Source organism: Callionymus lyra, chromosome 2 (assembly GCF_982586985.1).
Source record: "Callionymus lyra chromosome 2, fCalLyr1.hap1.1, whole genome shotgun sequence".
NCBI classification, from domain to species: domain Eukaryota; kingdom Metazoa; phylum Chordata; class Actinopteri; order Syngnathiformes; family Callionymidae; genus Callionymus; species Callionymus lyra.
This window is the reverse complement of record NC_141819.1, coordinates 24,094,810-24,118,763: the sequence shown is the minus strand read 5'-3', so window position 1 is coordinate 24,118,763 and position 23,954 is coordinate 24,094,810. Positions and strand designations below refer to the sequence as shown.

The 23,954-nt window shown below is 37.9% G+C and overlaps 2 protein-coding genes across 4 annotated transcripts in view; one reads left to right on the top strand and one right to left on the bottom strand.

Annotated features, from left to right (window-relative positions):
- The window catches only part of dock1 (dedicator of cytokinesis 1), a 137,989-nt gene that overhangs the window by 59,757 nt on the left and 54,278 nt on the right, over positions 1 to 23,954 (top strand). The gene's annotated exons all lie outside the window — the stretch shown is intronic.
- Positions 657 to 23,571, bottom strand: insyn2a (inhibitory synaptic factor 2A). Its single transcript, XM_087784240.1, has 4 exons — positions 23,074 to 23,571; positions 12,651 to 13,869; positions 10,579 to 10,650; positions 657 to 1,873 (listed from the first exon to the last, which is right to left on the bottom strand). The coding sequence occupies exons 2-4, from the start codon at positions 13,862 to 13,864 to the stop codon at positions 1,690 to 1,692; spliced, it is 1,470 nt and encodes a 489-aa protein (XP_087640366.1). The 5' UTR covers positions 13,865 to 13,869; positions 23,074 to 23,571; the 3' UTR covers positions 657 to 1,689.

The window sequence follows — 23,954 nt, the reverse complement described above, 5'->3', positions numbered from 1 at the left end:
ATGTCCTGCTATTAATTTATTTTAACCACTTTGTCTGGTAGTCTACTGCATTACAAAATGTTTATTACATTGTTTTTTAAGTTACCAGGGTCAAACAGAAAAACTAATTTGGTAAACATATCCACATATTTTATGTAGCAGGGGAATTTCCCCATCTTTGCAGTTAGTCTTTCCTACACTTGATTCCAAAAACAACTTTTTCAATCAAAGTTTTGCTGCTTTGATTAAAAAAACATTTTAAACAGATGAGATCAGTTTTCAAACTTTCAAAGCTCTTACAGCGCTTTTGTTTATTTTTGAAGATTTTGCATATTAAATACCTTTAGCCGTTTATAATTTTAAAAAATATACAGTATTGCACATATTCAATTGCACTTTTTTTTAGGTACAGAGTCCAGTTCTGTCTTGTTGCTACAGTTCAACCACTGACAAAACCAAAAATCAACGTGAATCCTGTAAACTTATAAGGTTAAGGTTAAACAAGTCATTTTTATGGTTGGCTTGGTTCCATAAAAACAGGTCCTTAAGATCACATTTGCATGTTTCACTTTTTGCTCGTGTAACTCATAAATATTCCAATTCAGATCCTTAACCAAGAAACCTTTAATTGTGTGAAATGTGTTTACTTGTTATAAAATGTAAACACTCTGGTTCAGTACCCCTTAAATACAACATGGTAATAAATACAAATGTAAAATAAATCAAATGTTTTTAACAACTGCATACATATGGCTTGATAAATTATCGTTAGAATAAATAGATGTGCAATGGACAAGTAGTCATTTAATCGGTAAATAATTTGTTTTTATGTAACAAAAATAGTTTCACTGCATTTTCAAATGTGCCATAATGTGGGTTGTGTCACAGTGATTGAACTGGTTAGATGTTTGCACCATAGTTTTAAATACATGGCCCCTATAAATGGACAAAAACTCAGATAACAGCGCTGTCATCATAAATAAATCTGTGTTTCAATCTAACAGATTGCATTCACTTGGTAGGGAAACAAAACCTTTTTTGTTTTCTTAAAGTGGAAGCTGTGAACATGAAAACCAATGTAAAGTTTTCTGACTCATTTTAATAATGTTAATAATAAAACCATCTTTAAACAACTAGAAAAATGAAGCCTGAATTAGGGCTTTTTGTCAAATCTGAAGCAATAATTAAAATTCCCAAATCATCCAGATTATTATGTTCTGGTAATATTTTCCTTAAGTGAATGCAATTCCTTTTCAAATCCTTTACATTAGGCAACGCTTCACAAGAGTTTTCCTCATTTATTCTGGATCATCTGTGTCCTGAAACGTGTTGTGCTTTGCAGTACAGTGATATGCTGTTTCCATAGAATCCTCAGCCTCTCCTGGAGGCCGACTGGAAAGTTCCAACTGTTGAATATAAATAGGAGAGTCACTGAGTTGAAAGTTCAGGTTCATATACTGTAGATCATAGTTAGAAAAATATATGGAAATAGATTGAAGGAAAATTCGCTGCTGTGGTGCCTAATCACACCCTGTTTTAGGAAAGTTGTACATCTTTTTTTTTAAAGGCTTGTCTCTTTCCTTGGAATTCCTAGGGTTTAGTATCCGGTGGTGTAAATGTCCTGTAGTTTGTCAACAAAGCTCCAAAGTAGAAAATGAAGAATCAGTATTGATGAGCCATTGATATCCATCTTTAATCGGTGATTCCGTTTCACAAAAACCAAAGTTTCCACCGAGCGTGCTTCTTTGAGTCTGCTTTGGATTTGCGTTTTGGGGTAGAAGTGAAGGCTTCATGGGGGTGCGACAAAGTGGCAAAGTGGGAATCGTCCGTCGGCCATAGCCTCTTCATTAGTGGCTGCAGTTTGTCCTCCTGTTGTTTGAAGTCCAGCTCCACACTGCAAGTCATGAAAAGGGACAGATCAAAACTCACAAATCATCTGTGGGGAGAGTCGAGTAAAAAACTGTAACACTGGATCATTATTCCACTGAGGTGTAAACTATGTTCCGAAGACAACTGGTCAGTTTAATGGAGTTTGTTATCTACACTGCAACTTGGATTGGCCAGGAAGACACAGATAACTGCTCTCGGTCTTAGTTGTCTTTCTACACTTCACGGAAGAAGACAAAAGTCAATAGCACCACAATCTCTTTTCCACAGTGCTGCCAGGCCGCCACGGGGTTCAGGCACCATCGTAGTCGTCACACAGTCACTGACAAACATCACTCGCTATCCTGTTTTAATTTCCATCTGTCTTCATCTCCAGCACAGCCATCTTTCTCTTGAAATCCACCAGTATGTTAACAATATCATGTACAGTTGTCATTAGGAAAATTTTAAACTTAAATACCAATACTAGATACGATTTTCAATACCATGATAATAAAACTTGTATATACATTTTTTTATGAATAGTAATAATTAACAGAACCATAGTTTTATATTTATATATAATATTATAATAATAACACTTTGACAACCCTTCTTTGATTTCTGTTACTTTTTTACTAGCTTCTTGTTATCATTACATAGCCATGGCTTCATTCTATTTCTTTAACTTATGCAAGTCATTTCTATTATTAAACGTAAACATAAACATTAAATCTGACTCGGGTGTTATTTTATTAGTATGGAAATGTAATTCCACTGCAGTCTTCATACGGAGAAGCATTCTGTTAACAAGACGTTATCAAGACGTTTGAAAAAAAAAAAAATCTTGTTAATTGAAGTTTACTCTGAAAGTGCTAGCGATAAATATGTCAGCACCTCACTGTCACTCTGCCCTTCTCCAACCTCATTAGTCATTTTTGTTGTGGCACATTTCCAATTGACCCTCGCACAGGCATCTGTCACAGTCCTGCTCACTGTTCAACTAATTAACACTCACTTTAAATGTCATCAAGGCATCATTTCAAAAGAAAAAGGACGGTTTGATTCAATTTAATGGATTAAGTGAGCATAGAAATGGAGGTTTTTCTATTGCCTTTTTGGGTAAAATGCAAACATAAATCATGTCATGGTAGTGAGTCAACATCACACACTCTCACTCACATTGTAACCCACCCTCATGTATGAACAAATAAGTAAGAAAGTTGGAAGAAAAGAACATAAGAGTTTAATGAAAGTTGCAACTTATTTTTTGGTAGTAAGTTTGTGTTTTCCTATATTTTCAGTGCAGAAAGCTGGATCGTTGGAGGTCACGCTGGGCCAAATAGAAAATGTTTTGTAGAAACGCGGATCAGCGAATCAATGTAATGGCTTTTGGGTGTTTGATTTATATAATTCTCAGTTGATCCACACGCTGTGTGTTAAGGAAGCAAACAGTAAAAAGAATCTAGATGGATTCAGACTCATGTACGCTCACATCCGACCGCTGCTAAGTCTCATTATTCAGGACAAATCCTAAGCTTCTCCCTCCCAGTGGCTTTACAAGACCTTGAACCTGGTGAGATAAAGAGGATTTCTGTGTATCAAACTTAACAATAGTGTCCACCTCGTATATAAACAGAGGTGAAAACAGCCCAGCACTGCAGTTCAGCTCCACAGATGTGATTCAATGAGTGTTTTTTAGACAATTGTCTGGATGATGTATCTGCGTTTCTCTATCCCTACCGAGCATATATCACCCGCATTTGAAGCTGATTTATTTTTCTTTATTGTCCTTTCTGTAAGTCTCCAGTCCTCTCGGAGAAGTTTTAAAATGGAAGTCACAGTGGAATTTCACAAGCCCATCTGGCCATTGATTTGAACAAAACAGAAAGGATGGGTTTGGGGCAGTCTGGCAGTGACTCCTCTAAATGTTGGGCGCTGAAGCAAACACTCAGCACTTTGCATCTGTTTGTCCCAGACTTTTAAGCTGGGTCAAGACTACTGCAGCTTTTAGCAATAAATCTTAGATGCTTCATTACACCCGACAAATTACTTTATGTTGTGTTTGTTGAACTCTTGCTCGTGTTTATTAATTGCAGTGAGAAAGAAAAACTGAGCTCCTTATTTTGGTGTGGTTAGGTTGTATCCCTGGATATTTTATAAATCTCTATCATTTTCTTTGTGTAAAACCATTTTACCTTTTAATTCTACTAGACATTCAAAGACATTGAAGAAAAGGAGGCGACTATATTAAAGTTTTACTCATTTCATATGTGTCTATATAGTTCTCTGGTAGAGCAGCAGTGCTGTGTGTTGAACCCAATAAACCTTTGCAGACTCTTGATTGTTTTTGGCAGAAAGTGGAATACATTTCTTCAGAGATACATTTGTTTCTATCGTGCATTGTCCCTTTTCTCGGTTTCCAGAAATGAGATATACCTTAGAATACATAAGTTATTGCTCAACTAATGTGTAGATTTAAGTGCGTCTCAAATAGATGTTGGACCTCTATTGTACTCATCAGGATGTCTGTCTGTATAAAACTAGAGAATGTGCTTAAGCCTGGCCTAATGAAAATGATTTTGTCAAGCTCAGGTCTCGTGTCCATCTTGTGCAACCATGCCCACTCCGCTGTGCTCAAACGTAGATTTTTTTTTCAGCGTAGCGTCATCAATCCACGAAGTTTGCGCCTCCAAATGACGTGTATAGAGAAAGAAGCATCGCGTTCTTCGCTGCTGCAGGAGGAGCGAAGCCCATTATTACGTAATAATGGGGTGCCTTCTCGTACTGCGCGACTTCACGCAGGGAAGAACTTTATAAAGTAATAACTTTAAAACTGAGCATCCTCATAATGACTGCATCTTGGAGAGGAAGACCTCAACATTTGAAACATGTGAGTGAGTCAAGAGAGTTTGACATTAGTTGACCTCTAATGCTGGTGCTTTATCTGAATGTTGACATTTGATTTACTAACCAGGTCTTTACACTTAGTACACTACACTACACTTAGTATAAATTGGTGAATGATTTGAGGAAAATCCATGTGGAGTACTAAGTCCTCTGTTCACGACACACCTTTCACCCTTTTTTGTGAACGTTTTCTGAAGAGAAGTGTCTCTTATCTCGTTTTCCTAGTTTGTCTTTCTCACCCTCTTTGTTTTCTTATCTTTTCTTTCCCCCCCTTCGACCGTCCTTCCTTTCCCCTCAGCATGTCACATCTGGTAACTATGGTTACCAGTTGGCACCAAAAAAAAGAGATGTTCCCGCCAGCACAACGGCGTGTCTGAGCTCCTTCGCAGTAATTTCCATAAGTTATAATGTAATCAGCTCTTCTGCTCGAGGCAACGCTTAATTGATTTTCATCGTGGCGCACAATGGATCCCAGCGCCTCTTCTTAAATAACCATTCCCTTATTGTTTTTGTCTTTATTGTTTGTTGAGTACAAACTCTCTCAAATACCATCTACTGCTGATGGATGTGTGTAGTGAACAATACCCCCCCCACCCCTTCATGTGGGTTGACCACGACAATCAAGTTTGATAATTACACCCACTTAAACCCATCTCCCTTTTGATCAGCACATTAGCCGATATAAATACAGTGTGAGGAAAATGAGATTACAGGGTTTAGAGTCGAGGCGCATCGTGACGGAAACATCGGGGGACGGGAAATAACGGGCCATTTATGAGTCGTCGTTTTTCATATCGTCTTTTCCTTTATCTCCGGGAACTCTACGGTCCCAGAGTAATGTCATTCTCTGCGTCGACCTCACCTTTCTCAAGGAGCTGGCATTATGGAATGTAAATGAATGAATTCTTTATCTGGGACTTCCTTGTAGATGAACGAAAAAATACTTTTCCAGCAGTGGGCAGTCGATATCAATTTTAACTCTGAACTTAAGGCCCTTCATTTCTTGGATTGAGAATGTTGCGCTGAATCAAACAGTATCATGTCAATAGAGACTATCGATCAGAATTTTGTTTGACATTGATAAAAGCCTTTTTTTGTGTATCTTCTTACAGAAATGATCTGTGTCTCAAATCACACACTTCTCTAAGTGCACTGCTTAACAGTACCCTATCTCTAATTAAACACTGCCGTTGCACACTTAACCGTAAAAGACCCGGCGGCTTCTTCTTATTCAAGTTATTAACTTGTGTTTCATGTGTATATTATTATTACTTATTACTGTTGTTGTGTTGTATAGTGGTACAATCTGTGTTTTCTCAAGACTTTCACGCCGGTATCTGTTTTTAAGTCATGGTGTCAGGGAAGTATCTTCCATTTAGCGAAGTAGCTCTAAACTTGGCGTCGTCTACTGTACGTCACTAAGATGGCGACTGTTGAGGGTGGATCGATTCAAGTAAGTGCAGACGTGCACTATTAGGTACACACCAAAGGTGTGTATGATCTTTTAAATGTGTACCTTTCATTTGGATAATTAACTTTCCAAATCCTTTACTACACTAAGAGGGGGTTAGTGGTAATTGCACATTTTATTTGTCAGGTAGCCTCCCATACAAAGTTGGCTTCTCAGTCGCCTAAACTGCAACTTTATATAAGCCGGTTACACATTGTATGGATTTTCAAAATACTTGTTTCGTGATATCCTTTCCTCACCATTATGTCTTTTGTCCATTTGTCTTGTATTTTAAGCTTTGTAGAGCATGGTATAGAAATATGCATTTTCACTGACAAGCACTGGAAAGTGTTTTAACAGGTTTGGTGATATTTAATCACTCTAAATATGTTTTGGGAAATTTGATTGGAAGTTGGAAGAAAATTGTCAATTATTTTACATCTTCAATGAAAAGGGTCTTTTTTTATTTACTATCCACATAAAATTGAAATAAACTTGTTATAGCTGCACGTAAAGTGAAAACTCTTAACTTTAAATATACTCTATATATTATAGCAGCATGTTTCCAAATGATACACAAAGGAGTTACTACTAAACATCCTTTTTGATACACATTAGGCTGTTATTATGATGTTGTTACTTCTCTTCAAAGTGAGCAGTAAATCAGTTTCAACTATGATGGTTTTGCTCACTGATCCTTCAAGTTTTTTCAGTTTTATAGTATGCTGCGCTGACAACATGAGTGAAAGAGGAAAATGCCTTCAGATTCTAATGACTCAAAGAGTTGGATCTGCTTTGAAAATGAAAAAACAACAACAACAACCTTATACAAGCAGAGTTGATATGGGTGCAGCTATTTTTGGGTCAAAAGTCAATTGAAATTATTTTGAGTCATAAAACTGTGAAAGATTTCTAGTGCAGCAAAAAGTGTTCTAGTACGCTGGCAACTAATTAAACCACTATTCCCCAAATATATTTTATGTAAAAAAGCACTTTTTTTCTGACTTTCACTCGAAAACTGGTGAATAAAAAAAGGACATTTCACTTCTTTAAAAATATATTAAATAATGGTTATCTGCCTGAGAAGGTTTTGAATAACCCTTGTTTGGTTGTCTGAGTGAAAAAAAAACAGATGTCAATTAATGCATCCAAATTGAATTTGAAATTTGATTTTTATCATGTCTTTGTATAAATATTTCCCTGGTTGACAAGTTTTCACCCTGTTTGTTTATAAAAAAAGAAAACGCTTCCAGTTTAGTTCCACTTCAGTCAACTTTGACGGACAGCTGACGTTGGATTGATTGACATTCCCTTATTCTTCCCTCATTGGAGACATTTGAAAGGGCTGTCTGTGTGCTGTGATTCAACAGAGTAGTTCAAAAACTCTCTGGAGAGAAAAAGAACAGTTTTGTTAACTCAAAAACATTTTAGCCCGTTTGTTAATTCATCCAGGAGGGATTTGTTAACCGAGCATAAAAAACCCCATAGGTCACCCTGTTAGCCATTTATATCCATTTTAGCTGTACTTTACTGTGTCCTCTCTTTAAATTGTCAATTATTGAGTTAGTTTCCTTTCCAGTGTGACTGTTGGGGTGGTTAAGAACTTCCAAATATTTGTGCCGCACATGTCTAAATCTCTGAAAAGCTTCTCATTAGGGGGAAGGCCATGTGTTGGATTGTTTACTTGTGGCTTTCTGTTTTAGTCGAGCGACACAAGAAATAAATTACGGCACAAGCAACAAGGCTTTAGAACGTTGTCATGGCCTACACATGAAGTGCTTGCATATATGGTGCCTGAGAGAGTGAAAGTATACAAATACGAGTTTCTGTCATGAGTTGAACAATTCAAGGAATGCACGGATACAGTTTTTCCACATATTTCATTTGGAGAAAATAAGGGCAGGTAGGTGCTGTTTTGGATATCAATGTTTTTTTAGACATATTTTACACAAAAGGAGCTATATATTATATATTTATGTTTTATAATTTTTTAATAATTATAATAATAATAAAGGACATTGTGTTTTGATTCTGTCTCAAAAAGCCCACATTTTACAGTTTAAGTTTTTTGTTGTTTACTTGTCTATTAAGATGATTTTCCTTTACTATCAACACTTGTTTTTCTGTGAATTTGATTTGTCACACACAACCATTCTTCCATTGTTCTACACACAACGCCTGTCTCTGTCAATAGCATAAACTGATAATGTTGAAATAATGTTTTTAATCAGCATAATCTTTGTTTTTATTTTGCAAACCACGTTTATGTTTTAATCGTCATCACCCTCTTTTAAGTTTCGTCTCTTCTGGACTCTTCCTCCCATTATACTGGCTCGTTCACAAAAAAAGAATATTTTATCATTTTTGACACCCGAAGGTCAGAATTGGACCATGATGAGGAAAATAGGACAATGGAGGGGCGCCAGGGTCTCATCAATGTGTGGAAACAAACTGAAATAAGAAGAGAGATGGCTTGAATAAGGTCTTGTTATTATTCTAATTTATAACATCATGGTCTGTTTGTCAATCTTGGCTGCAGCAAAACTAAGTATGATAAGGTTACAATGTGTGGGCTGGAATCAATAGTACTTAAGGAAGGCTATGAGATAATGAAGCAGTCAAGGCTGTTCTTTGAATTAAATTCCGGACGGATCAAAGCGATCTAAAATGTAACCAGCAGAAGTACATTGGGGATAACTCCTGGGATAAAAGGGGTGTTAAGTGTGATAAAGGATGTGCTGAAGGGATTGTGACTACATTTTAACTTTGACTTCCTATTTGTGATGAGAGAAATTGAGAAAATATTCAGCACCAGTATTTCTAGCGAGTTTATTTAGTATTATATGATAAATGGCATCACTTTTATCTTATAACAAATAACACGATACGTTTTCATTGTGAAAAGATGTTCAAATTGGGAATGGACTGAATTAAGTGTTATTTGTAATATAACAACGTTCTAAAAGCTCAGAATAGTAGCATTATTTTACTTCCATAACTAAACAACAATGATGTATCTAATATTTATTCTTAGTCTTGAAGGACGACCTTTTTTGATCTACAAAGTAAGCTTTGAGTTAATAGAGAAGAAAGTTGACTGTGTGCAGAAGCAAAAGTTTTTATAATCTTAAATACTTTTTTTCTTTTCGTTTTTCTTTTAGTCATTTATACTCTTTATACATATTTGAAGCCTTTCCACGGGGAGGAATCGGCTTCCATTCATTCATTTTCTTATTTTTTTCCCCTGGGGTGTTTTCATTCAAGCCAAAATTTTTTTTATTTATTATTTTCTTTGTAAGTAATGCTGATTGCCTGAGTACAGGGTAATTGTGAGAACCATGAGCCACAATTATACGAACAGAAATCACCATTTATTATTCACAGGAAGGGTTTTTCTAAATCGGGTAAACCTTTCAGAATTATCAATAAAAGGTTAAATGCCTCCAATGAACTCGCACAGAGCATGTGTTATGTGGTGTATTCAATTAGTGTCTATCTTTATGTTATTTTATGTTGTCAAACCACAGTAATTCCTGTCTTGAGCTGTGAAAAATATTACTCATATAGTACTTAGTGTCTTCTGATTCTTATATTTTCTATACCAAAACTCGGGTTCATGGCTTGCGCTCATTCTTGTAAAAGGTAAAACTACGGTATCTTTATTTATTTTAACTAAGTGTCACAACATGGCAAAGGCGAATAACTGACTTCAGTTCCTTTGATTCACTAGAAACCAAATGGTCAAGTCATAGTATTGTTAATATAGTTAACATTGGCACATGTTAGATTGATTGTAGAATGAGGGATGATATTGTCTTGTGAACTTTTTTTTGTTGAAGAAGCAGTGAAAGCTGGACAATTTCTTCCAATTTAAACGCTTTTACACTCGTTTTTTTTTTTTGTTCTTCCACCTTGTCCTTATTCTTAAATCGTTTTGTCCGATCCCGGTCTTTAAACCACTGTCCTCCGTGTGCCTCTCAAGGGTGTACAACATTCCCATCTCTTTTTATTGCTCCAACATCACAGAGTACAAATGCACCTCTCCAGAGCGTTTAGGATCAGATGATGTCCAGAGGCTGATCAGTCATTGAGAGCAGTAGATGGGAAATGATTCCAAGTGGCACTCAAGAGGTGGAATGGATAGAAATGGTACAAAGTTGTCCACAAAAAACATTTCCTAGATCTCCTCTAAGAATTTAATTATTCCCATTATTCAGCCCCAAGTTTTTACTTTTTCTCCTGTGGGACCAGCAATAATACTTTTCTAGAACTATTACCAAAGCCACAGTTTTCTTCAATAAATAAACGCACTATTACAAGTAGAAAAAACAAATCCAGATCAAGATAATTGAAAAAAAACAACAACGACTCACCTGTAAATAATGCATGCGCTGTTTCTGCATGTGTCACAGTTGGCCGTGTCCTGTCCTGTTCGATAGGAGAGCCTGCAGGAAAGATTACAATGGTAAATCGGTAATTACAAGACTCACTTGGGCTGCAAGCTAACTCTCTCGTCTTGTTACTGTCATTGAATCGAACAAGCTTCCCAATCGTCCATGTCTTTTATTGTGTCTCCAGATCATGTTATACTGTTACCAGCGATTTCCCCCGTTTTGCTTATGTTTCTGGCTAGTTATTGATGCTTCCTATAAGATAAATGATGTTTTGATACAAATATACCAGTCTTTTTTGCTTTGAGACTTTATCCATGCACAACGGAGTGGATAGTTCAAGCTGGAAGTGAGATTAATGGGTTTTGTAAATTATTTAAAATAAACCATTTTGTGCAAACTTTGGTTTGCCTTTTTTGCTGAAAAGTTGATCATATGTAACGGCATGATCTCCTGGGTGAAAGAAAGTATTACATCACGCTCATGCTGAATCAATAATAGAAGCCTTGTGCTCCTATCTAACCATGTTGGATGAACACAATAATCCAGTGGGGATTTCAACAGGTTCAAATGCCTGTGAATCTGACCTTATATTAATTAGAAAGGGCAAAGAGGAGAGAGTCCTACAACAGCCTGTTGATTTTACTTGACGATGTTTGATGGAATGATGGAGGCATTCATTACAGCATTTAATTTTCAATCAAGTTGAAATACCTTAAACAGTCTAACATAATACTTATCTTAATGATACTTTGATACGTATCTACAATTTACCTGTTTTGCATGCATGTATTTTTTTCTACCCTGACCTGCTCACCCTGACGTAAACCACTCGCTCTGTACTCTCATCTAGTTTTTGTTAGTCTTTTTGTCACTTCATTGCTTTATTGATTCTGAAATTCACTTCTATCAATATCCTATTACACCCGATCCCGTGTGTCCTCATTCTTCACATCATTCTATTATCAGTTGTCTCTGAGATGATGTACTGCAGTGAAGGAAGCCCGGTCTATTGCTCTCAGGGGACAGCTAAAGACCAGCTAATAACCACGATTGGTTCCATTTAGTTGCATGCTTGAGGGATTCAATGGCTTTTGTATTGAAGAAGCCAAGTGTGTAGAAATGGGTGTATTGATTACATTTGTCTTGGTGATGTGATACATGTCTGTTATATAATCAATTTCAGATGACATGCATGCAAAAAGAACGTGTATTTTTATGGTTATGTCCTTCCCTTAATAACCTGAAGAATTTACATTTATTAAAGAAGTCTTATTCTTATAGGTGTTACCAAAAATGTCGATGCCACACCTTCTTTTTAAGCTTTTAAGCCTCAACAATCCTATTTGAAAAAGATTTGAAACGACAAAAAATGTATTTATGTCTCAGTTTCTTGCAAAATGGGATATATTATTGTCATGGGAAATTGGGGAATTTCCTAATTTTCTGCATCGATTAATCTTATTTGTTGTTTACTTTTTCCTTGTGTCTCCATCTTCAACATTCTTTTTCTAACTTGCTCTCTCTCAATGTGTCTAAACTGTCTTGCCTCACTAACTAGGTCACCAGGGTTCGAAATCATGAACTAAAGATTTTTTAAAAAACAACACTTAACAATATGAGCATCTTTGATACCGGATGGCTATCTAGATTTTTTTTATCTTACAGTACCACGTTCCACATTCAAAGTTTATCAATCAAAAGTTTAGAGAATTATTGAGAGAAAAATAAAATGCTCTACTGTGACTTAAAAAACCCATAAATAACTACTTTAACAAAGTGTTCAAACCACTTGAAAATGTAACTATTTTTTTTTTTGGTCAGAAACATTTCTTAAAGAAATCGTTTTTATAATTCCACTCTGACCTCACGAGGGCGGATTAAATACGAGCAAAGGGCCGCATGTAGCTCCTGTACCACACAAAGTCCGCTCGAACCAGACACAAAACTTTCCGATTAACGAGTTGAATTTATGGCAATGATTGTGTTGTAATGAATGTCAGGTTACCAGTGGAATGCAGAATTGTGTCAGGTGAACTTGTGTCATGCCTTACCCCTCTCTGTGGGCTTCCCCTTTCTCCAGTTCCTGGATGACTCCAAGCAGCACTTTGATGGTCTCTTGGCTAGAATTAATGCGTGTCTCCATAGCCTGGAGCTGTGCTTTTACATCCCCATCCTTTTTTATAGGCACTATTTGCTTACAGGCCTGGCGCGTGGTGTCCGGCGCGGCTCCTGTGTTCACGATCCCTGCGAAGGGTGTCCGAGGCTCCTCCATGGCCCTCAGAGGCTGAGCCGATAACTGCCCACTGTGGCACTGTGCTTGTGTTGTACAGCGAGGAAGTGTCTGACTCTGTAGTCCGTTGAGCTGGTGGCTTTTCTTCCGCTTGGTGCGTACGGACGGGCTTTCCAAACACTCCACCTGCGTTAGCGAGTTCCAGGCGATGGGACTCGTGACCTTTGAGACCCTGTCCGGCAGGGTTCGTGATGACCTCTCCTCTTGACGGAGCAGCTGCCGGTTCACTGGTCGATCCGAGTCAGCGCCTTGATGTTGTATCCCAGTCCTGGAAGTCTGCGGGCCACCGCAAAGTTGATACTCGACCTGTGATCCAGCACCAGTTCCTCCTCTTGGCATGTCTGAAAGGCAATCCGTCTCCGGCGAGCAGCTGAGAAGCAGAGCGTCGGAGCACGGGCCGTCAGGTGCATTGTGCTGCTCTACTGTGGCAATGCACTCATTAGTATGGAGCAGAGCCCTGGTCCTCCGGACACCGCTCCTCCCGCAGACTCCCTCCTCCTCCTCATCCAAGCTCGGCTCTGCAGTCTTAACCTGTTTCGCCTCCGTGACAAAACCATTATTTTGACCTTTGTAGCTTTCCACTGCTGCCATGTGTTTGAATGTGTGGCCCTTTTTGCGCTCGAAAGGAAAAGTCTGATAATGTTTCTTCAAGTCAGGCGACGTTTGCACTCCTGTACTCTTAGTCACATTCGGGATGGATCTGCGCGCCGGGACTGTCATGTACTTCCGATATGCCACCTTGTATGAGAGGGGCTTCCCGCCCCTCCCTGTTGCCTGCAACTCCGCTTCCCTTTGTTCATTCTGTGCATCGCAGATATCCTTGAAACGCACTTGCAGAGCCTTGTTCCTCTTTCGCACCTGTCGACTGGCATCCAGGGAATATTCAAGTGCCAGGGAGGTTGAGGGCAAAGGTGGACCCTCTGAGTCGGACTCTGAGTTGGTGAGCATGCATTTGCCGCTATCCTTGCTCACCATCTTTCCTGCAAGAAAAGAGGGAGAGAAAAAACACTGTGATAAATGGTCTTTTCCTCTGAAATATTAATGATTATACAAGAAGATTTATTAATGATTTCCATAATCACTTTCCTTACTGTCCTTTAAACTGGTACAATAGCTCTACTACCTATTTAAAGTTGGGAAGAAGAAAAGAATAAACATGTTGCACAGGTGACCTGATCATCCAAGGCTTAAAGCTGAGAAGCAAAGAGTGAACACCCCTTAAATCATATTGGTTAGTTACAGTGATAGTTACAGATATCCGCTATTTAGCGCAATTCCGCAATTTCTCAAGCTAAAACTGTATTTTTAGAAACTTTTATTTAAATCTCTGTATAAAACCGCTAAAACATTTGGTTTGAGAGCCATACACGTTGGTTCTTTTTGCATAAACCTAGCCAATCACAGAAGGCACTTTGCAATATCAACCAATCAGACGCAGCATGAGGCAGGCTATCGTTCATTACAGCAGCACTACTAACACAGAGAAAATAGTGCAAGGTTGTGTCATCAAAACGTAACAACATCATATTGCTGGCAGGCTATTTGTTTTTCAGGTTTATCCTGTCACGAGCCACACTTTAATTCAGAATTTTTTTGTTAAACTTTACGGTAAATTCCCCAAAACCCCATTCAGAGGGAGGAAATAAACTTCTTGATTTCAAAATGAGAGCAGCTCAAAGGCCGTCAATAGATTGTTAATATTTGAAAATGTCTTACTTTAGCAGTAAGTAAAGAGCAATGCACGAAACCCAACACTAACCCAGAAAGACACAAATATATAAAAAAAAGTGTATTTTTCAATAAATTTAAAAATATGTACTACTAAACTAATATAACAGAAGATGAAGATAGAAATAAGGAAATAAAAAGGAAAAATAAGGTTATAGAGTAAACGACAATGATAACCATTGAGCAAACAGCACTCATAATAGAAACCAAACTTTCTGCAGGTCTCACAAATAGACCATACACCTTTTCAGTTGATGTTCCTTTAAAAACAAATCATGACTCTGCTGTCTGTCCTTTGGGTACTGACTCCAAAATAACATGCCCCCCTCCGCTCGCTGATTTACATCGAGCAAACACTCCACAGACTCTCATAGAAGCCGAATCAAACAGAACAATTATTTGTCTCATCTTATCTGCAGTGGCTGTTCTGTGTCAATAGGGAATCACTTCCTCCTGCAGAGGTTCCTGTTTGCTAACCTGCCAGCGACGGATTGGACATTTTGTCTCTGCATCTTCTCGACTTTTCCGCCCCACTTTGAATTTCAGAACGATAAACTCTGATATGACACGTATCGCTATCCACCAGCCAAAGTTAATTGACTCTTCCACTCATCTAATTTCTTTGTTTCCTGGTTGTGAAATGCTGCCGGCTGCACAGCACTTGTTTGTCTTCAAATGGCTCTATAAACAACTACACAAAGCGTGGTCTGTTCACAGTCAATTATCTGCTGTTTTTGGTGTGATAGCTGCGATAAAGGTCATTACTTCAATAGCAAGAATTAGCTCCTCATGATTAAACCCCTGCAGCTGAGTAACAGTAGTTTTCACATTGAAATAATATGAGCTGTTGTGTTCAAGCTCGAACCTCTTTTAGGTTAAAATGACATTGCATTTTTTTCAGTGATGGCTTACCTATTTTCTATATGAAAATATTTATCAAGTCTTTTTTAGCTTCGAATCATATATCAGTTATTATAATTACTTTTGTTGTTCTTGTTATTTTTATTATTAGTAATTATTTTAAACATAACTTTAAACTTTCATTCTCCATCCATATTTTTATCTATCATCTACACCTTCATTAGAAGATCACAGAATGGGTGGGATTGATGTGAATTAATATTTACTTCAGCGATACAACATATCCTGAGAAGCCATTATGACGTAATGACAAGAAGTCCTTCAGCTAAATCATGGGTTGTCAATGTAAATAAAAGTTCAGCTTCATATCGGTGATACAATGTTGACATGTTTGTGGAAGCTGTGAACATATAATTTTGTTTTTATTCCGAAAGGATATTTTTAAATCATGATTTTAAATCAAGTTAAGAACACAAGGGAACAATCTTTTCGTTCTGAAACTGAACAAAACTACGCTTTTCAAAAACAATCAACAAAAGAAGATTTGAACTTAAAATTAACAAAAGAGAGAAGTAGGTAGGTAAGTAAGTTAGTAATTTATATTTATAGAGCACTTTTGCAGACCAGGGTCACAAAGCGCTTAAACAATCAAAACAATACTCAATAAAATATATACTTAAAAGGTCAAGATAACACCGAGAACAACACAGGAGTTCCAGAAAATTAAGGAAAAGCCTGCATGAATAAAAATGTCTTAAGATGTTTCTGAGAGGAAGATCGTTCCAAAGCTTAGGAGCAACATTCTGGAAGGATTTCTCTCCTCTGGTCCTGAAGTGTGTTTAGGAACCATCAGTAGATTCTGATCCACAGACCTCAGAGCCCGAGTTGGGGTGTAAGGCTGGATCAGATCACTGATGTAAGGAGGAGCCTGACTATGAATAGATCTGAAAGTAAGAATTTTAAAGTTGATCCTGAAAGAAACTGGAAGCTAGTGAAGAGTTTTAAGGATTGGAGAAATGTGAGTTCTTCTACTAGAGCAGGACAGAATTCTTGCTGCAGATTTCTGTATCAAGTGCAGGCGAGACAACTCCTTCTTGTTAAAAAGCAGCTGTGTTTAGAAAGAAGTTGTCAGATAGACTAAACAATAGTGGGTATTTGGTCACAATCTGAAAAGAGGAGACAAATAATAGGTATTTTTCTGTGTTGTTGTCATTATTTATTTCTTAAACCTGTAGACCACATACATTTTGACCTGCTACTAAGAGAGTTTACATTCTTAATTGTCTTGTTGGAAAATAATGCCAATGACCCTCAAGACTATACATTCACGAATGCTTTTAATTGGAAAATAGTCCAAAGTAGTGGAATATGACTGAAGGGGATTGTGTGGATCACTGTACAAGGTGAGGAGCTAGCCCATAATTACCTTTGTTAAAGTGTCCAGTAATGCCGCTATAATGACCGCCTGTGAGCAGCACAGCACACAGTGATGGTTGAGGTTGGTTAGTCATTTTCTGCTGTGCTAGCAGATGTCTATTTTTATCAGGCCAGTAATTACTAATTGAAAATAAAAGTGTAATTTCTATGTACAGCCACGATGGGGGCCATTAGGAGACCATGGGGCTATTTAGTTGGATGGTTGTATAACGTTGACCATGAAAAAGTTAATATAGAAAGTGTGGTTCATAATGAACTGGGAAATGCCTTCCATTCTGTAAAGATAACACCTCAGTTCAGCAATTTGTTCAGGCTATTTCTCAACATATCTTTGCAATTATGTCCGACAATTTCATCTAATCCATGCTATTTCGCTGCAGCTTTCATCAGCAGCTGAATGATCAAAGGAAATCTGTATCGAGCATTAATTCTGACAGCACTTTTTGAGATAAACATCAGAGAAGTACATTTCAGTTGAACCACAAAATAAAAATGTTACATTTCTGGACACCTGCTAATCTCTGGGATTAGCCAAGGTCATTTTTCAGGACACACATAGACTTGCTTATTATAAAAACAAGAATATCCATTTAAGTTATAGAATTAAGACCTGGACAACCGGACTACAAGATTTTTTGGCTTTAGACCATACTTTGTCTTGGACATTCTGACATTTTATCTAAGTCTAAATTTTGTCAAAGGTGCCAACAGTTGATGCCTTTTAGATAAAGTTGATCTGACATTTATGCAACGTAGCGCCCTCTGCTGTCTGCCTCCTGCTGGCCCACCAGTTGGGCAGAATGTGGCCCGTGAGTCAAAAATGTTCACATTGTCATTTTCACAAAATTTCTCATCTCACATTGAAAACAAAAATCTCTTTTATAAGCAGCTTGACTCATCGCTCAAAACCTGACTCTTGACCTGATGTCCCTGGTTTCTTTTCCTCCTTATGCACAGCAAAGTAAATGAAGTGAACTGACCCACATTTATGCAATAGGTCAGGCCGAAGACACGTTTCAAAGAGGCAGATCATTTGTGAATATTCACCACAGTGGTACAGATAAAGCTTGAGAAACTAATAAAACTGAACATATTCACAATAGCATCCAAGAATATTTCTTTTAGAAAATGTTATTTATTGAGACTCCCCTTGGTGAATGAGACGCTGTTAGATCTACTGTGTATCTCAGTCTTCTTGCTTTTTCGACGCTATAGGTACAAAAAACATGACAAAAAATATTTGGCAAAGACAGGAGTGTGGTTTCTTGCAATATAAAAGAAAAGTCAGTAGATTCTTTTTATTCAATCTTTTCAAATGCAAGTGAATGAGTTGATTTAATTTTAGTCAATTCACGTTTGCATAAGAAATATTCACTTCAGAAGGCCAACAGGAACAAAACTTGCTTTTATCCGGAAAGCTCTCAGAGTGCTCTGACTTTCACACCTTAGGATGAAAACTACTTGTCGTCAAATGTCATTGCCAGCTTTTGTGTCAGAATGGGAGCAAGACTCTGCCTCCAGGTTCCAATATTTTGGGTGAACTACATCTGAGGACAGTTTAAAATGATGATAAAAAAAGGTACATTTTGGCACCAAGATCATCCTGGAACAAATGAAGGCTCGTAGTTCCAAACTAATATTTATCTTTTTCATCTTTAAACCGTAGGATGAAAACTCCTTGTCATCAAGTGTCGTTGGCAGCTTCTCTAATGCTTTTGTGTCAGAATGGGAGCAATCCCTGCCTCCAGGAACCAATATTTTTGGTGAACTACATCTGAGGACGGTAAAAAACGATTGTTATAAAAAGGGTTCAATTTGGCGCCAATTTCCAATAAACAGCCGTACACAGCCACAGAACAATCTACGAATACCCGCACTTGAAGGCACTGTGCTGGAAATCTCAGGGTTGGGTTTTTTTGTTTTTCCTTCCGGGAGTATTTTATTGCCATCATAGAATGGTTTGTAAACATGTCCTGACATTGCTCTTCTCCTTGAGATCTGTTTTAATCTCGCTGAGATATTGCTCACAACCATTAACTAACCAATGTTCAAATATATCCACTATTGTATTTTTTTAAATGGTATTTTCTGACGTGATGTCAATAAGAAGATCATGTTCTAAATCCATCCCCTTTGCATCTTCATTCAACTGCTTAAGCCGTTTGATATATTTGAAACGATTAGCAATTTCACAGTGCGATTATCCATCTAAAACAATTAAAGGTTTAAATGTAGTAACTCAATTTCTTTTGAGGATATTCATTAAAAGGTCTTAGAGTGAAAACTGTAAAATAATAAGTGGTTAGAGACTGAGAGACTGGATTTTGTCTTGAACATCCTTCCTGGTCGCCCCTTATGTACCCATTAACCACATTTTTATGGTTTATGGTCTTCTTCTTCTTCTGCTCTTTTTTTCTCCATTTCTGGCCATTATTTCCTAAACATGTCCTCAGTCTCCTCGGGCCTAACATGTCCAAACTATACAAGTCTGTCCTCCATACCTTTGTACCCAAACGTCTGTAACCAAGCTCCCCCTGATATTCTGGCTCGTTCTCTTGTCCTCACTGGTAACTCTAGGGCCCCCCTTTTTTTCTTTTTTTTTTTAAAGCTGTCTTTATCATTTAAAATCATTATATTACTATTCCTTTGTTCGTCTAGCCTTCTCTCTTGTGGTAATTCTCTCCCTTGTTAAACACAGTGTCTGTCTCGTTCTCATTCGTTCTGCTTTCAAGACAGATTGAGGTTCTATAGCTTGATGAGTAACGACAGAACTCCCTTGCTGCTATTAAATTCCTTCCAGCCACCCCAAGCAGAGAATAAAAGTCACCTACAAGTGCAGAGTGGAGAGTTGAAAGTAGGGTATGATTGGGTGAGACAGCTTTGTGTGGTCTTGTGCTTGGAGAAGTATGATTCGAGAAGACGTTGTTGAAGATGAAATGTGAAAAATGTATCCACGTTGTCTCATATTCATGTTTTAAATCCCTGACGTATGTTTGTGCTTGAAATATTAAAGGGTAAACATGTGCGACATTTAATTGGCAAAAATCATTTACACCTTTTCACATGAATAACTTTTCACATTTGGTTAAACTTACATTTGTAGTAGTTAAATTAACCGGAACGCAGTGTTCAACAGTTACGTAATTTCCTATCCTAATTCGGGGTATCATGTGACGGCATGTACAGTAGTTGTTATATTATTTTCAGCTCTCTTTGCCACGTTATTATGCATGTGTACCTGATGTTGCTTGTGTGTTTTTTGGGTTACTGCTTCCAAATCAGAATACCGTAGAGGAGTTGTTGAGCCTGAGCTTTCTGGACATTAACAATTCCCGGGGTGTATACAAGGGAAAAGCACTGGTATGCAATGTCCTGCCAAAAATACTTTAAGAAACCACTCTTGGCCTTTTTTTTTTGTACGTGTTTGAAAATGTCTCTTGGTATTTCTGCTATTATCCTTTTTTAAATTAACACCTTTAGTCAAACTGAAGGCCGTAGGATTCTGCCTGCCAACTTATTTTATCCACTCCGCAATAAAATAAAATACATTCAGTTGGGTAAAAATAATAATTAATTTAAGCATAATACCATCTCCAATCTTGTTGTGATGATCCATAGAAAGCACTGTGTTAAGTTTTAGTGTTTTCCAGCAAGGAAAGATCTTAAATGACTTAAATGAACTTGAAGCGGTGTCATGTTAAAAGAGAACAAAGTATCCATTGATTATGACACTAACCACATGCTAACAAAAGCATTCAAGAAGAAAAGGAAAAGGGGAAACTTGTGTACTATTCTAGACCTCCTGGTAAATAAGGGACAGCTGTTGACCAATCCCTTTTTTTCCCTTGTAACTAAATCTCTATTTATCTACACAGTTGCCCGATTACTTTTAATTAGCGATTGTCATCACAAATGGTTTGTCATCGTTAGGGTTTTGTTGGATCAATGATGTTAATTTTTTTCATTTGAAACGGTCACACTATATCAGTTTCACATCCTAGTGAAGATTAGTGAGGAAAAAAACTCCCTTGTCTGATAACATGGTCGCCAACAGAAAACCAATAGATATATCTTCAATTAGCAAATCGGACCTTAGAGACGTTTTTCCTCATCTCGGTGTCTTGTGAAAAGCATGGAGGACAACAGGATGGAGGATTAATTTGAGTAGCAGGCGTAGAAGCGATTCATCACTGGCATTTGAATCAGGGAGTCAAGCATCCGTTTTTCTTTCCACCTTTAACTGATGCAATGTTTTGGCTGTTTAACAGAGAACAAATCAATACTTTGTTCTATTATTCTATTATTTTGGCTCTCGTGGGTAAAGGGGATGTTGATGAGACGGAGAAGCTACAACAGATGGCAAAAATATTGATAACAGCATGCTCTTCATGGAACTAGCTTACAGAAAAAACAATGATTAATTTACCAGTTTAATTTTTTGGGGAGAAGATTAGTAGACATTGGTGAAGGCAACAGGGACACAAGATGCAGTTAAGCAGAGGAGGAATCACACTTTCTTCAGACGGATCACTGACATTAGCCAGCCGTAAAATATAGGACTAGGTTAATCTCTCTTGCATGGTTGAGTTAACACTACTGAGGTTTCTGGCATCTTAGAAGAGTATTGATGATGATGCTCGGTTTTTGGACTACGAGCTGCATAGTGTCTTTGTTTTTTTATACTTTTCTATGTAGATATATAAAAGTAGCCTTTCCTTGCCATTTTCTGTTGAGAAAATCAACCAAAACATTAGCAAAACAAACAACTGTTTTTCAAATCCTGTTTTGACAAAAAATAATTTCATACAATTTTGTTGACATGAATTGCATTGGGATTTCAATATTTGGTTGTCGTAAGTGGGTCAAACGTCAGCGCGGTTTTGTGACGTAATGAACAGAACCACAGATGCAAACAAGCATGTCTGATTAGAGTCAAGGGGAGGAAGTAGTGAGTGATATCAGAGAAGATTTTAGCCACTCAGGGATAGTTTATGAGGAAGAAAATACAGTAATGGAATTACCTGTTGATTCTCATAAAGGACTATATTTCTTTGTTTCTTCAGAATTTGAAGTTTCGGCTTCAGAGTAGAGACAATATTTTCTCTTTGCCCTTGTTATCTGAAATTGTTTCATATTTGAAAAATACCTTTTGAGAATGAGAACAGGCTTGTACGTTCACAGCTGTCACTAACATGTTGAGATTTCTTAACTGTTGTTACCGTGACAACACTGCAGAATGGCTTCTACTGTGACGTCATGAAGATGTATCAGGATATCTCAAATTGCAGCCCAGAAGAAAACTTTATTTGCCTCTAATAATGTTCGGCTTATTCCATGTTACATCCAGCAGAAACAAATAAAGGTGGGGGTATAAGATCATTCCATGCTACGCATAGTTCAACATTGTGTCACAAAACCTTGAAGTTTTATGTTTAAATTTCAGATTCCATTTATCAAAACCTCCATATGGCCTTTTTGTTTTTTTTTCTGATAAATGGCATTCCCATGAATACTATAAGAATTACAGAATATACAGAATTCTATCAGGACTTTCACATTGGACTATGAATTTCTTACTTTATTCATCCTTGAAATGCCACGTCATATTACAGGTGACAAGGTGTTGTCAGACGTGTGCGTCCTGAATTTATTGAGAATGTACATATCTATTTTTCCCACATGAAAATATACCGGATGTGGCAAAGTCCTTTAATAAGATGCTCCTTTGGTTAAAAGTCCTTCATCAGATGCAGCCGACTGTCTGAAGCCCAGCTCGTGTAACAGCCTCTGTGCTCACGGGCTCTTTCATCACCAACACGCTGCCTCGGTACGTGGGACAAAAGCTTGATGCAATCATTTTGGGGTTTCTGGTTTATGTAATCCTCACACAAATGCAGCATCATGCAAGCTCCGTTCCACCTCATACAGTCAGCTAAAATCTCCGTCAAAATGTTCTTCTGGAACCTGGACTGTCGGGTCCGTTTGTCAACCAACTGTAGAAACCTTTTTCTTGCAGTTACTCTTTAAAATGTATATACATGTAACAAACTTGGGTTCTGTCCCCTTGGATTAAACGGCTCCAGAGGTTATTCAAACACATGCCAGCAGTCAGAAAGGTGATTAAAAAAAAAAAAAGAGAGAAGAGGAGATAGATTTACCTCAGACGTGAAATCACTGACTAAGGATGCAATCGCTTAGATCTTCGGTTGTGTCCGTGCATGCCCGTCTCCCAAGTGCACCGGGGCTGCGATGGAAGCCTATATCATTGTAGAAGTTTGCAGGAACAGCCAGGCAGCGGCAGCATTTGAACAGGCAGCCGTAGTTTGGGGAGTTGTTACACATCGATGTCCTCTGATCCTGTGGCGTGAGGTTCCTTTTTAGCCTCCGTCAACACTCTCTCCCTCTCTCTTCTTGCTACTCTCTAACCTGCCCTCTTCTGTTTGCCTCCTCACACTGTACAGGTCTCTCACTGACTCACACTCGCATGCACACATTCAACCACACACACACACTCACAAACATTCACACACACATTCACACTGTGGCTGAACTCCGGACGCCTCACCTACAGAGTCCGTGCAGGAATATCCCCATCGTGCCGCTGCAGCTTTTCTCTCCGGCTGTTTTTCTGCATGTGTGCATCGGAGTGTGTGTGTACAAGTGAGGGAGAGAGTGTGTGTGTACAAGTGAGGGAGAGAGTGTGTGTGTACAAGTGAGGGAGAGAGGGTTGGGGAGATTAAGCAAGAGGGAGGAGGAGGAGGGTGCATTGGCGGGTGAAGGGAGGGATGAACTGTGAAGAAAGTGCAGTGCTGTTTTGAAATGTATCGGCGACTTAGAGGAGAGAGCAAATACATCTGTTGCTAAGTGTTACCGAATGACAACCAACCTTGTGACAATCTCTTTTTTTTTGTAAAAACTTATATAAATATAATAAAATGTTGTATTATTATTTTTGGTGCCTCAAAAAATAGTGTAATTTTTTGATAGCTCTGTTGCCACATACAGCACTTATATTTTTACAAAATCAGATAATGGTAGT

Coding starts and splice junctions, on each gene's coding strand:
- insyn2a (XM_087784240.1), bottom strand. CDS start 13,864: ATGGTGAGCAAGGATAGCGGCAAATGCATGCTCACCAACTCAGAGTCC. Junction 10,651..12,650: donor GGGGAAGCCCACAGAGAGGG/GTAAGGCATGAC, acceptor TCTTTCCTGCAG/GCTCTCCTATCGAACAGGAC. Junction 1,874..10,578: donor AGCGCATGCATTATTTACAG/GTGAGTCGTTGT, acceptor CATGACTTGCAG/TGTGGAGCTGGACTTCAAAC.